General features: G+C 60.6%; 9 protein-coding genes across 9 annotated transcripts; 5 read left to right on the plus strand and 4 right to left on the minus strand.

The window, feature by feature from the left end:
• Window positions 1–767: 767 nt before the first annotated feature.
• ERO1 (endoplasmic oxidoreductin-1) lies at window positions 768–2,336 on the plus strand (the record flags this gene model as incomplete). Its single annotated transcript, XM_060267850.1, has 1 exon — window positions 768–2,336. One exon carries the CDS (start codon window positions 768–770, stop codon window positions 2,334–2,336), a length of 1,569 nt encoding a protein of 522 aa, XP_060123833.1.
• Window positions 2,337–2,417: 81 nt separating this feature from the next.
• On the plus strand, window positions 2,418–3,407 carry ILV6 (acetolactate synthase; the record flags this gene model as incomplete). Its single annotated transcript, XM_060267851.1, has 2 exons — window positions 2,418–2,686; window positions 2,714–3,407. 2 exons carry the CDS (start codon window positions 2,418–2,420, stop codon window positions 3,405–3,407), a joined length of 963 nt encoding a protein of 320 aa, XP_060123834.1.
• Window positions 3,408–3,451: 44 nt separating this feature from the next.
• Window positions 3,452–5,639, plus strand: ATG7 (dCMP deaminase; the record flags this gene model as incomplete). The annotated part of the gene is made up of 3 exons (XM_060267852.1): window positions 3,452–3,696; window positions 3,719–3,821; window positions 3,846–5,639. The coding sequence occupies 3 exons, from the start codon at window positions 3,452–3,454 to the stop codon at window positions 5,637–5,639; spliced, it is 2,142 nt and encodes a 713-aa protein (XP_060123835.1).
• Window positions 5,640–6,453, minus strand: MJAP1_003930 (uncharacterized protein; the record flags this gene model as incomplete). Its single annotated transcript, XM_060267853.1, has 4 exons — window positions 5,640–5,649; window positions 5,711–6,288; window positions 6,311–6,356; window positions 6,392–6,453. 4 exons carry the CDS (start codon window positions 6,451–6,453, stop codon window positions 5,640–5,642), a joined length of 696 nt encoding a protein of 231 aa, XP_060123836.1.
• A 45-nt stretch (window positions 6,454–6,498) lies between these two features.
• NTH1 (alpha,alpha-trehalase) lies at window positions 6,499–8,907 on the minus strand (the record flags this gene model as incomplete). The annotated part of the gene is made up of 1 exon (XM_060267854.1): window positions 6,499–8,907. One exon carries the CDS (start codon window positions 8,905–8,907, stop codon window positions 6,499–6,501), a length of 2,409 nt encoding a protein of 802 aa, XP_060123837.1.
• Window positions 8,908–8,985: 78 nt separating this feature from the next.
• Window positions 8,986–9,764, minus strand: MJAP1_003932 (uncharacterized protein; the record flags this gene model as incomplete). Its single annotated transcript, XM_060267855.1, has 2 exons — window positions 8,986–9,645; window positions 9,669–9,764. 2 exons carry the CDS (start codon window positions 9,762–9,764, stop codon window positions 8,986–8,988), a joined length of 756 nt encoding a protein of 251 aa, XP_060123838.1.
• A 228-nt stretch (window positions 9,765–9,992) lies between these two features.
• MJAP1_003933 (uncharacterized protein) lies at window positions 9,993–10,523 on the minus strand (the record flags this gene model as incomplete). The annotated part of the gene is made up of 4 exons (XM_060267856.1): window positions 9,993–10,016; window positions 10,061–10,297; window positions 10,409–10,466; window positions 10,513–10,523. 4 exons carry the CDS (start codon window positions 10,521–10,523, stop codon window positions 9,993–9,995), a joined length of 330 nt encoding a protein of 109 aa, XP_060123839.1.
• Window positions 10,524–10,744: 221 nt separating this feature from the next.
• Window positions 10,745–11,003, plus strand: MJAP1_003934 (uncharacterized protein; the record flags this gene model as incomplete). The annotated part of the gene is made up of 2 exons (XM_060267857.1): window positions 10,745–10,819; window positions 10,869–11,003. The coding sequence occupies 2 exons, from the start codon at window positions 10,745–10,747 to the stop codon at window positions 11,001–11,003; spliced, it is 210 nt and encodes a 69-aa protein (XP_060123840.1).
• Window positions 11,004–11,339: 336 nt separating this feature from the next.
• Window positions 11,340–12,099, plus strand: MJAP1_003935 (uncharacterized protein; the record flags this gene model as incomplete). Its single annotated transcript, XM_060267858.1, has 4 exons — window positions 11,340–11,579; window positions 11,624–11,891; window positions 11,917–11,988; window positions 12,092–12,099. The coding sequence occupies 4 exons, from the start codon at window positions 11,340–11,342 to the stop codon at window positions 12,097–12,099; spliced, it is 588 nt and encodes a 195-aa protein (XP_060123841.1).
• Between the last annotated feature and the right edge of the window lie 142 nt (window positions 12,100–12,241).

A 12,241-nucleotide genomic window follows, 5' to 3' on the forward strand; every position in this document is an offset into this window, starting at 1 on the left:
TCTGATAGACTACTTTTGTGACATGTAGTTTGCGCTGGATAGTGTACAATATGGTGTTGATCTATTTCTGTTTGTGTTGAAAAGTAGTGTGACTGGACATGAGCAATGTGCTCATGCTATGTACGGCGAGGGCGAGTGCATGCATTCGCGTACGCCTCTGCGCGTGCCGGTCCTGACGCTGGCGGCAGTCCCCTGAACCCACCGCTCGGATCACGTCACGTGACTTTTCTCCGGAGCACAAAAAAAGAGGATGCCTCCTGGGCTTGCTCAAGAGAGCCCGCCCAAGACAGCATCAATACAGCAAAGACCCTCCTTCGTAAAAGAGAATCGGTCAGAAAAATTGGTCATGCTGCCTATAGTGTGGGACCAGCCCGGTTGAATCTAGTAAAAGGCGAGGTTCAAGGTTTCAGAGTAGGTCCCACAGCAGCAGAATAAGGAGCTGCACCACCGCGCCCCCCCGTCTTTTTATATTTTTGTGGAGGGGAAATTACCAATTATTTCGCGCGCGCGGCCCCCGCCTGTTTGGCCGTTGCTTACGTCGGTCCACTGCGGAGGCTTCACGTGGAACAGTGGAGGCCAAAGTGGCCCCCTCCACGTCAGACGCTCGCACGTTCGCTCCGCGGTTGCGCCACAAGGACCTGGCCTTTGCACGCAGGGGATGGCGTATGGTCATGAGTAGGATACAGAGATTGTGCTTTTTGAGCATTGTGGCTGCGGCCCTTGCGCTTGTTGTGGGCCTTGGCGGCGTCCAGGCCGTGAATCCGTCGATGGAGTTCAACGCACCGCCCAAGCCGCGCGCCGGCTTCTTGCAGGAAGTGCTGGACCCCCAAGGGCAGCACAAAGACAAGGACCACAAGCATACCCCCCTTTGTCGCCCCACCGGCCAGATCGAAGATGCGTGTGCGGACTACGAGAGTGTCGAGCAGCTCAACGATGCGTACATGTTCCAAAAACTCGACGCGCTGCGTCGGACGAAATACTTTCGCTACTTTTTGGTGGATTTGTTCAAGGACTGCCCCTTTTGGGTAGACGATGGCCTGTGCATGAACCGTGCGTGTGCCGTGGAAAAAATGGACGAGACAGATGTGCCTGAGGAACTGCGTGCTTCGCGTCTTGGCGCGGTGCACCGCTCGCACGACGATACGCACGAAGGGCGTGCGCAAGGCGGCGATGACATCAACTTTTGTCATTTGGACGACGAGGACGCGTCGCCCGACGCCGTCTACGTCGACCTGCTTAAGAATCCCGAGCGGTTTACCGGCTATGCTGGCCCCAGTGCCAACCGTGTCTGGCGGAGTATTTACGAGGAAAACTGCTTTGGCGGTATCCAGTTTACCGAGCCCCCCCGCGCCACGTCGCTGGGCGGCTCGGGCTTTGTGACGCCAAAGCAACTCAAGTCCGGCAAGGCGATCCCCCCCTCGCTCCTGTCGCCCGCCTCGACGCCCTTCCGCCCCGGCGGTCTCGAGTCGCTGATCGACTCGGTGCAAGCACCGATGGACCCCGGCAGCACCGAGCAGTGTCTCGAGAAGCGTGTCTTTTACCGCGTGATTTCCGGTCTGCATGCCTCCATCTCCATCCATATCTGCAACGAGTATTTGGACCCCGAGACGAAAGAGTGGGCGCCTAATCTCGAGTGCTTTGTGACGCGCATCTCGCAGCACCCCGAGCGTCTGCAGAACGTCTACTTTGACTATGTCCTGCTGATGCGTGCGCTGTCCAAGGCCGGCGAGTACCTGGACAAGTTTGACCTGCGTGCCGGCGACGAGATTCGCGACCAAGATACCCGGAAGCAGCTGCACGAGCTGCTCAAGTTTGCCGGTGCGAACCGGCCATCGTTTGACGAGCACCAGCTCTTTACGATGACCAATGACCCTGCGCACAACATGCAGATCATGGCGCTCAAGGAAGACTTCCGTGGCCACTTTATGAACATTTCGCGCATTATGGACTGCGTGGGATGCGACAAGTGCCGCCTGTGGGGCAAGCTGCAGGTGACTGGCATCGGCACGGCGCTCAAGCTGCTCTTTGCCTTTGAGGAGGACAAGTCTGAGCAGCACGTCTCGCTGCGCCGCAGTGAACTGGTCGCATTGATCAACACCGCGCACCGCTTCTCGGAGAGCATCCAGGCGATCGAGACGTTCCGCAAGCTGTACCAAAAGTCGCTCGGTGAGGAGGTAGGCGAGACGCCTGCGCCCCCGCCCCCACCAAAGCATGTGCTCGCTGATCTATATCACTATGGGCGCGTATCACTGCACAAGCTGCGCGACTTTTTTGCACCGGTGTGGGACACACTCGTCGCGTTCCTCGACCTCGACGACCCTGCCGACGAGCTATAGATTGGTGTAGCGCCACCACTTTGCGTCACGTGATCATTCTTCCTGCTCGCCCTCGGCCCCGTCGTGACTCATCCAAAGACCATGACGCTGCGCGCTTCTATACCCGCGCTGTCGCGCCCTGCTCTTGGTGCTGTGTCTTTCTCCAATGCTGCTAAACAGAGTGTTCGTCTCTACTCGAAGGCTGGCCGCGGCCGCCTGACGAGCACCTCGGCGCTGGACCACAAACTGTCGCACCGTCACCGCAAGCTCCCCCCCTTGCCTGGCCTGGACCGCCCGTCGATTGACCCGGTGATGGCTGTGAGCAATATCCTATACAACACGCCTCCGCCCAGCACGGAGCCGATCAAGCGGTACGTATTTTTTCTCGTCTGACCCAGTCACACGCTCAATATGTTTGTGCAGGACGAGCCGGGTGTGCTTGCGCGCGTCTCGGGCTGCCTTGCCGCGCGCGGTGTCAACATCGACTCGCTCGTGGTGTGTGCGACGGACGTCGAGGACCTGTCGCGCATGTGCATTGTGCTGCGTGGTCAGGACGGCACGATCGAGCAGGTGCGCCGCCAGCTCGAGGACCTCGTCCCAGTGTGGGCCGTGGTCGACTACACGAACACCAAGGTGATTGAGCGTGAGCTGATGCTTGTCAAGGTCTCGATCCTGGGGCCGGAGTACTTCGACGCGGACCACCTCGGCTTTGAGGAGGCTGAGAGCGAGGTCGACCAGGCCGTCGCGCAGGCCGAGGGCACCGATGCGCAGCCGGCCGTGCCTGCGCTGAGCCCGTCGGAGGCGCTCTCGATCAAGCACGACAACATGCGCTCGATTATTACCATGAGCCAGCAGTTTGGCGGCCGCGTCGTGGACATTAGCGACGCCAGCATGATGGTCGAGCTCTGTGCGAAGACGTCGCGCTGCGACGCCTTCTTCAAGCTCGTGCGGCCGTTTGGTATCCTCGAGTGCTCGCGCACGGGTACCATGGCCCTGCCCCGCTCGCCGATCAAGTCGACCTGGTCGAGCCCGAGCGACCGCGAGGAGCAAGAGACGGACGCGTTCGACGCGACGATGCTCCCGCCTGGATAGACTGTGAATAGAATCGCATGTGGAGGTCTGACCACGACGACGCCATGCCCAGGGCGCAGTTTACGCCGTTTGTGTCGCAGGTCAGCCCATCGTTCTGGAATACGCTCTCGGCGCTGAAGCTGAATGAGTACCAGCTGAATGACCAGCTGATCTGCGCACATGCCGAGTACATTCCGTCCAAGACGATCCTCGACCGTGTCACGGGGTCGGAGCTGGGGTCGGGGTGCCGCATCCGACTGCAAGGCGACGGGATCTGTGCGGAAGAGGGGCTGGCGGCGCGCGAGAAGGAGTAGGTTGTTGAGCTGACCTAGTGCAAAGTCGCCGCGTGTGTACGGCTATGTAAAAAACTTTAATACGCTGCAAGAATTCAAGGACGCCGACAAGCAGGCGTACTTTTACCAGGTGGTCGACGAGGTACGTCGCGCACACCTCACACAGATCTGGGGCGCAATCACAGGAGACGCGTCGGAAAAAAGACTCGCGACAGTCAACGATCCCAACTGCTTCTTGCTGCTCACGTACGCGGACCTCAAGTCGTACAAGTACTACTACTGGTTCGCCTTCCCTGCGCTCTTGACACATGCCCCGGGCTGGACGATCGAGGGGGGGGACGAGGCGTGGCAGCCGGCGCACCACCACCTCTCGCAGCCGATGCTCATTGCGCTCATGTCGGTGCTGCACGAGACGCCGGGGACGACGGCGTGCTTCGTCTCGCACCTCGACGAGGAGTCGGTATGGTTTTGGCCGCTCGACCAAGGCGCCGCGTACCTCGAGCAGACACCAGAGGACAAGCGCCTCTTGCTGTTTGTCGACCCTTCGCCCCATACGCAGTACCCTGGGTGGCCGCTACGCAACATGCTCACCTGTATCCACGTGCGGCTGCAGCTCAGCACGATCCGCGTGCTGTGTTGGCGCGACCTCTTTGAGGCGGACCGCGCGCTGCTCACAGATACAAGCAAGGCGCCGTACCCTTGGAAGAGCGTCATTGGTACGCTCTCGCTCCATGCGCCGAACGACGGACTGGCGTGGCATGGACACAATACAGCGCTTGCCGCACGCCCGCATGCCCCGCTTCCGGACGCGGTGGGCTGGGAACGCAACTCGCAAGGGCGCCTCGCACCAAAGCTCGTCTCGCTCGGCGCCATGCTCGATCCACGCTACCTCGCCGACCGCGCCGTGGATTTGAATTTAAAGCTCATGCGGTGGCGTGTCATGCCGGATCTCGCGCTCGAAACGATCCAGAGCGCGGATACGCTGCTGATTGGCGCAGGCACGCTGGGGTGCAATGTCGCGCGCACGCTGCTTGGATGGGGCGTGCGCAAAATCTCATTCGTCGACAGCGGCCGCGTCTCGTACTCGAATCCGGTGCGGCAGTCGCTCTACGAGTTTGAAGACTGCCTGAACGGCGGCAAGCCCAAAGCGCACGCGGCCGCCGACGCTTTGCGGCGCATCTTTCCCGGCGTCCAGGCCGAAGGGCACCAGCTCGCGGTGCCGATGCCGGGCCACCCCATCCCGCCTGCATCGCGCGCATCGACGCTCGACGCAATCACCCAGCTCGAGCAGCTCGTGGCCGCGCACGACGTCATCTTTTTGCTGACCGACTCGCGCGAGGCACGCTGGCTGCCGACACTCCTGGGCGCGTCGCGCAACAAGCTCGTGATCAATGCGGCGCTGGGCTACGACTCGTACGTTGTCATGCGCCACGGCGCGTACTCCAGCAAGGCCGTGACGCCGCGGGCGGGATGCTACTTTTGCAACGACGTCGTCGCACCGGTCGACTCGCTGTCGAACCGCACGCTGGACCAGATGTGCACCGTGACGCGCCCCGGGCTCGCTGGCATCGCCGGCGCGACCGCCGTGGAGCTCATGGTGTCCGTGCTGCAGCACCCTCTGGGCGCCGCGGCGCCTGCACCGGCGCCTCAGCGCCCGGGTATGGCACAGAGCGACGTGCAGGACCGCACCGAGCTCGGCATCGTCCCGCACCAGGTGCGCGGCTACCTCGCCGACTTTACCACGCTCACCGTCTCGAATTATGCGTTTGAGCAGTGCACCGCGTGCTCGCCGTCGGTCATCGAAGCGTACGAGAAAGAGGGACATGACATGATCTGTGCCGCGTGCAACGACTCGGACTACTTGGAGCATGTATCGCACTTGGACGAACTCAAACGAAAAACGGACGCCTTGGAGCTCGAGCTGGACTGGAGCGACGAGGAGGCCGAGGGAATTCAGTAGCTACGCACGGCTGCGTTTCGGACGCCGGCGCACGGTCGGCTGGCTGGCGCTTCATTAGATAGGGAACGTACGAAAGGTCCATGGGCTCATCGGTACTCTTGGCGCTCGCATAGACGTCCGCCACGGCGTGCACCAGCGCATCGTGGTCCGACTGCTTTTGGTGGGCGGAACGTGCGCGGTCGTCGTGCAGCGATGCGATGCGCTCGTCGAGCGTGTGAAGCGCATCGTCTGCACGCTGCGACCATGCAGTCAGCTCGGCAAGGAGCGGCGCAAGCGCGTCGTGGCCATCGTGCGTCGTATGCGGCACGTCGCGCGCCGTCACCGAGTCGACATGGAATTCTTGCGCCATGCCGTCCAGGCGGCCGGCAAAGAGCGACTGGTAGATCCCGTCAATGATCAGATCCTCGAGGATGCGGGTCGTGCTCGCGTCCGTAGTCGCCTCAAGGCCCAGCGCAGACTCCATATCGCTGTACGAGAGGACGCGGCGGGCGTCGGCCAGCGAGACGATCGTGAGCTGCCGCAGCTTGGCGGCCTGCTGCGGCGTCAGCGCTGGATATATATTCGGGTTAGCAGCATAGTCCTGCCAGGTGCCTGTCGCAAAGAGGCACAGCAGGCGGTAGTAAGGCGCACTCGGGTCGTGCTCCGCCAGCTGGGTCAGTCGGACGACGTACGGCGCGGATCGCAGGCGTAGCGAGCAGCTCGCCAAAGACGCTAATGCTTGGATCCTCTGTAGCTTGTATTATAAGCTGGACACCTTGATCCGGTGCGCATCCCTGCGCCCGGTCGACGAGCAGCGCTCGGGCAGCGCCTCCATCGTGCATGGTCCAAGCGACGAAATGGGCCAATTCGACTACCTCCACTAAGTCGACGTTTCGCTATAGAACGAGGAGCGGCGCGAGTACGGCGTGCGGCGGCCGTCGCTCAGCCGCCTTTCTGGCAGGACTGAGCGGCGGCGCGACTGCACAAAGAAATCGTCCGGGTGCTGGCACGCCGCGACGGCCTTGCGCATGTGGCTCGTGAGAAAGGTGAGGCCGAACTGGAAGGAAGCATTCATCCAGCCGAATCCCTCGCGCGGCACAAAGTGGAAGTCGGTGCCTTGGTTGCCGTACTCGGCGTTGACCAGGTGCGACAGGGCGACCGCGTCAAACTTTTCGGGCACCACGCCGTTAAAGTCGACAAACGCCGTGACAAGCATATAGAGCCAGCGGTAGGCGAGGCGGCGCGCATCCTCCATGTATCCGTACTTTTCCAGGGCGACCCACGCGAGGATCTGGTGGGGCGGCCAGGCGAACGGATAGTCCCACTGGCGGTTCGGACGCGCGAGCGAGATGGGGCCGCGCGACTCTTCGGTGCCGGGCACGAGGCCGCCGGTCACCTCAAACTTGGGCAGCGACTTGCGCACCATGCGTTCGGCCTGCTCGGGCGACGCCATGCCGGACCACATCGTCCAAAAGGTCGTGACACTTTCGTACAGGCTCTGCTCTTTGAGCGCGAGGTCATAATCAAAGTACATGCCGCTGCCTTCGTTCCAGCAGTACTGGTCGACCTGCTCCTTGCGGAAGGCCGCGCGCGCGAGCCATTCGGCGCTGCGCTGCGGCGTCGCGCGTGCATGGCGCTCGTCGTGCTGCCCGAGCGCAGGCGGAAGGGGGCCGTGCAGCACAAAGTCTTCCTCGAGCTCGAGGCAATCGTCAAACACTTCGCGGATCACCACGGCAATGTCGGACTCGTATTTGTATAGCAGTGCGTTCAAATCCACCGTCGCCATGTTCGCACACCGCCGCTCGAGGCGGTAGGACGTGTCGTGCCCACTCTCGCGCACGGCGCGATCATGCTTAAAGTACTCGTCGAGCTCGGGCTCGTTCACTTGACTGCTGTTGTACTTGCGTGTGAATTCGTTCACACTGCACCCGTACTTTTCAGCATAGGGGCGCAGGACACTGGTGAAGTGCGTCGGCTCCGTCTCGGGGGGAACGCCAAGACCTTCGGGGAGATAGCGCGACAGGCCCGTCCCAGGGTCGAAGCGGGGGCTGTTCATCCACACCGTGTGGTACTCCTTGATCGCGGCGCAGATCGCGCGGCGCAAAAAGTCGACGTTCTCCGCCTCCGCGGCCTCGCGTGCGGCAGGCTCGGCCGTGCTCTTGCTCAGCTCTTCCTTCTTCTTCTCGTAGACTCGAATGGCATAGTCGGTGAGGAACGGCGGTTGCGAGCGCAGTAGATAGTACGAGCGGTTGCCGTTCAGGATCTTGCCATAGTGCTTGATCTCAAAGATAAAGTGCTCCACGGCGCCTTGCGCGAGGTCGATGCGGTTGTCCTCCAAGAGGCCCAGCGCAATAAAGTAGCTGTCCCAGTTGTACAGCTCGTTGAAGCGCGCACCGGGCACCACAAACGGAATGCCTTGCATGTCCATCAGGCCATTCGTAGGATCGAGGCGCGGGCGCATCGCGATCGCAAGCAGGCCGGGGCGGGGGTTCAAGCTGCGCATGTACTCGGGCGTAATCTCTTCAGGGAGCTCCTCGACGTGCAGCTTGAGCGCAGGACGCTCGCGCGCAGTGCGGCGGTAGTACTCGAGCATGTCCGTCTCTTTGGCAGGCACGTAAATGATCTGCTGGTTGCTCGATGAGTTGCCTTTGGTGTCGGTGAGGATCTTTTCGAGTCCATCGGCATCGATGCGGCGCGTGAGATTGTCCCAGAACGTGTCGCGGATCATGCGCGAAAGGCGCTCGATCGGGTTCTCGGCAAGACGCGCCTCGTCGATAATCACGCGCTTCTCGCCACGGTCCTGGGCAATCGCCAGCTCCTGGAGCAGGTTGGACAGCATATAGGTACCGCGCACCTCGACGCTCTTGTACCCGTTGCTGGCCAGCGTGCCGAGCGACACAGACTTGGGACCGCTGTCGGTAATGCTGATATGGTTATCGCCGTCTGTATCTTCTTGCGCCAATACATGCTGCATCATTGGCTCGACATCGACAATAAACTGACGCATAAGCGGCTTCTCGATCGTCTCTGCATCATGGCTCATGCGGCGCGGCTGGATAATGCGCTCCTCGTCGAGCTTGGACGGGCGCCGCTTCTGCTGGCGCATACTATAAGTGCGGCGCATGCCGGGGTGCTGCAGGGGGTCGAGACGCTGCTGCATGGGCGACGCTGGCTCAAGGTCCACAGCAGAATCGACATCCTGCAATCCAGTCTGGTGCTGACCAGGGCCATTGGCCTCGCCGAGGAGCTGCGACTCCACCAGCGTCTCCAGTTCCGGGCCGACACTCATGGTACAGGGGCGGCGGTGTTGGGGAAGGCCGATATCTCCACATGTAGAGCGAGGTCCGTGTGGGGCAAATCTAGGCAACTACTGAGCGCACCGCAGCGTGCTTTGGAGCGCTGCGACACCTGCACGCACGCCATCAATGACATAGGTACGTGCGTCGACCACCTCGCGAATCCACTCTTCCATTGCGGCCATACCTGCGCACCCCAGCACAACCGTACGCACTTTCTGCTCGCCTTGCACGAGCCGCCTGGTAGCTTCCTGGACCTTGTTCTTGACGAGGTCTTGATCGGCGTCGTGCAGCTCGGTCGCGTTGAGTCCAGTGGTCTCGACGCCGGCGAATATGGGTGTGCGAAAAGGCGCCGAGTCGTTTGCGCCTGACGCCGACGTCGGTGTCGCGCCGAGCATCTCGCCGATCCGCGCGCCGATCAAGTGTTCCCATACCTTTCCTGTGGATACGACGCCAAAGGCTTCCTTGGACTCGAGTACATTGAGCGCTGCTGTTACTGATGCCTCGAGAATGCCAATCACGGGCTTGGGGAAGCGGTCGCTCCGCTTCGTGATCTCGGCACGCAGCGCGTCGACGAGCGGATGGGGCGAGTAGCATGCCACGAGCACGGCGTCGTGCGCGGCAAGCAGCGGAACGAGGTGCGGGAGCGACTTGACCATCGACTCTTGGCAGTCAGTGCCGTTATTAATGCTGGGCGGCCCCTCGGGCGCCGTCCAGTAGGTATACTCGGTCTGGATCAGTGCGCAGTGCCTACATCATTGTACCCCAGGCGGTCTATCAAAGGACGCAGCGCGTCCGTCATAGACTGCGTCGTATTCGGATTCACAATGAGGATGCGAATCGGCGCCATGGTAGAGATAAGGGAGAAGTTCATCCATTCGGAACAATCACACTATTCAAATGCAAGGGAATAGGAGTATATTTTTCACCACTACGCAACAGTAGCTAACTGCAAGAGAGAGCAGTCATATGCGTACCACCCAGTGGGCCTGCGAAGCAGGCCAAGGTTGGGCGCGGTTGTAACACCATGGCACCGGCAAGTTGCCCAGCCAGTAAAAGCATGAACGAAGCGTTGCATTTAGTCGAAGAGACCAAAGCCCATCTAGAGCGTGTTAGCACATGTCGCCATAGGGAGAGAATACGTACGTCCTCGTCAGACTCCTCCTTCTCCTCCTTCTTCTCCTCCTTCTTCTCCTCGGCGGGGGCAGCAGCATCACCACCGGAAGCAGCGGCGGGGGCGGCAACAGCGGGGCCCGAGCCGGCACCGACGTTGGTCAGCATGTCCTTGACATCCTTGCCCTCGAGAGCCTTGGCGAGGAGCTGAGCCCAGATCGGCTCAACGGGGGTGCCAGCGGCGTTGGTGAGCTCAACGATCTTGTCGCTCTGCAGAGTGTTAGTATTTGTGTTCCAAATAGCAAAGACGTGCACAAAAAAGAATGCATCAGGTCGATGTCATTCTCCTTCTCGAGCGCGTCTTTGCACTCCAATACGTACGGTGATCTCAACACCCTCATCGGCGAGGATCAGGGCGGCGTAAGTAGCAGCAAGGTCGCTGTTCAGTGTTAGTGCACTGCTCTTTGCGCCATCACAATACGTACGTAGAGGCCATTGTGATTTAGTCTTGCGTGAGCGAGAAAGAAGCGCCAGGGGCGAAGGTCGTACTGACCACGTCGAGCACGTGATTCCATCTATATAGATTCACGTGCCATTGCGCTAGAATGTGCGCACACCACACTCGGGTGCAGCCGCTCCACATGTGGAGGGCGCACGGCCTGTTGCCACCGACGCTTGGCACGGTGCTTCTTCTCCAGCACTCGGTGGCGAAACGATATGAGCGAGGCGAAAGAGGTGAAGACGTCGCCTACATTAGTGTCTGAAAAGAACCCCAAGGGAATCCGGCCGTATGTACCTATATCCCTGGCTTGCTAACGCCAGATGCTGCGCATGCCCAGAGACCAAGGGTGCGCGTGACGACTGCTTCCTGAAGTTTGGCCACAGCGTGGAAGAGCACGGTGAGTCGGCCCGTAAATGCGAGGAGCTCGTCCGCAAGCACCGTGAGTGCATGGCTGGCCTTGGCTTCAAGGTCTAGAAGCAAGATGGCTTCTCTATGCCTGGATTTGGGAGCAACTCGCTCCTCCTTCCGTAAAATTTTTTTTCTAGATACACCATACCCACTACCGCCCTTATGCTACATCTCCAAGAACGTAGCGTCTGTGCTGCCTTCCCCGCACCGCGAGCGCTCTCCACGCGCTTGTAGCGCGTCGCGCTGGAATTAATTCCCCATGCCTCTAATTTGGGACGCACGTGGCAGGCCACACGTGTGGACTAGAGCGGCTTGGTGCATGCACCGGAGTCGCTGCCCGCATTAGCCCACAGCGGTTTCTATTGACCGGCTTGCGGGATCCGATCGACTGTGCCTGCAACCATGTCTACCGCCCAGACTTCTTCCTCGTCGGACGGCGGCTACCTGTCCCGTCTGTATGAGCGTGCATCGCACCTAATCCACAATGCTGGCCCCCAGTCCGAGGAGCAGCAGCCCCTGCTGCACGGCCAGCGCAGCTCGACCGAGTACGGCAGCGTGCCCGAGAACCAGATCCCTGTCCCCAAGCCCCGCAAGGTGCAGAGCCCTGTGAAGGTCGAGGCGAAGGTGTGGTTTGCCAACGAGGTACGTACTCACTTGCATCTCGGGACGCGACTAACACGATCTAGCGTACCTGGATTTCGTGGCTCCGTGCTTCGATCCTCATGGGCACTCTTTCGCTCGCCCTGTTCAATTCTGCCTCATACTTTGACCCTGAGCCCGTTCCCCCGCCTTTCGAGCCGGGCCCTGGTATGGGCGGCAACTCTCGCGCGGCCAAGACCGTGCGCACCTTTGGTATCATCTACGCGCTTATTTCGGTGCTTGTTCTTCTCTGGGGTCTATACAACTACCAGCGCCGTGTTACGCTCATCAAGAGCAGGTGGGCTGGCAGCTTTGGTGCGTATCTGCAAACTGACCTTAGACGACCTCATCGGCCCCCCTCTGGTGTGCGGTGTGACTTTTATTGCTATCCTCGCCAACTTTATCGTGACGGGTAGGTACAGCGTGTATGGGTATGCTAACCATCAGTGAAGCAGCACTACTAAGAGCATCGCCGACACACTGCGCGCCATGGGTGTCTTTTATTTTTTGGAAAGATATCTAGATGTATGACAATAACTGAAATGCCATTCGTATATGATATGGCTTTTATCCCTAGATATTGTGCGCTGCGTCCGAACCGCGTACGACACGACGGCGCGATCGCGGGCGACCACGCCATCAGCGGCCACCGCGGGCGCTACGCC

The sequence above is a fragment of the Malassezia japonica genome, chromosome 8 (genome assembly GCF_029542785.1).
Source record: "Malassezia japonica chromosome 8, complete sequence".
Taxonomy (NCBI): Eukaryota; Fungi; Basidiomycota; class Malasseziomycetes; order Malasseziales; family Malasseziaceae; genus Malassezia; species Malassezia japonica.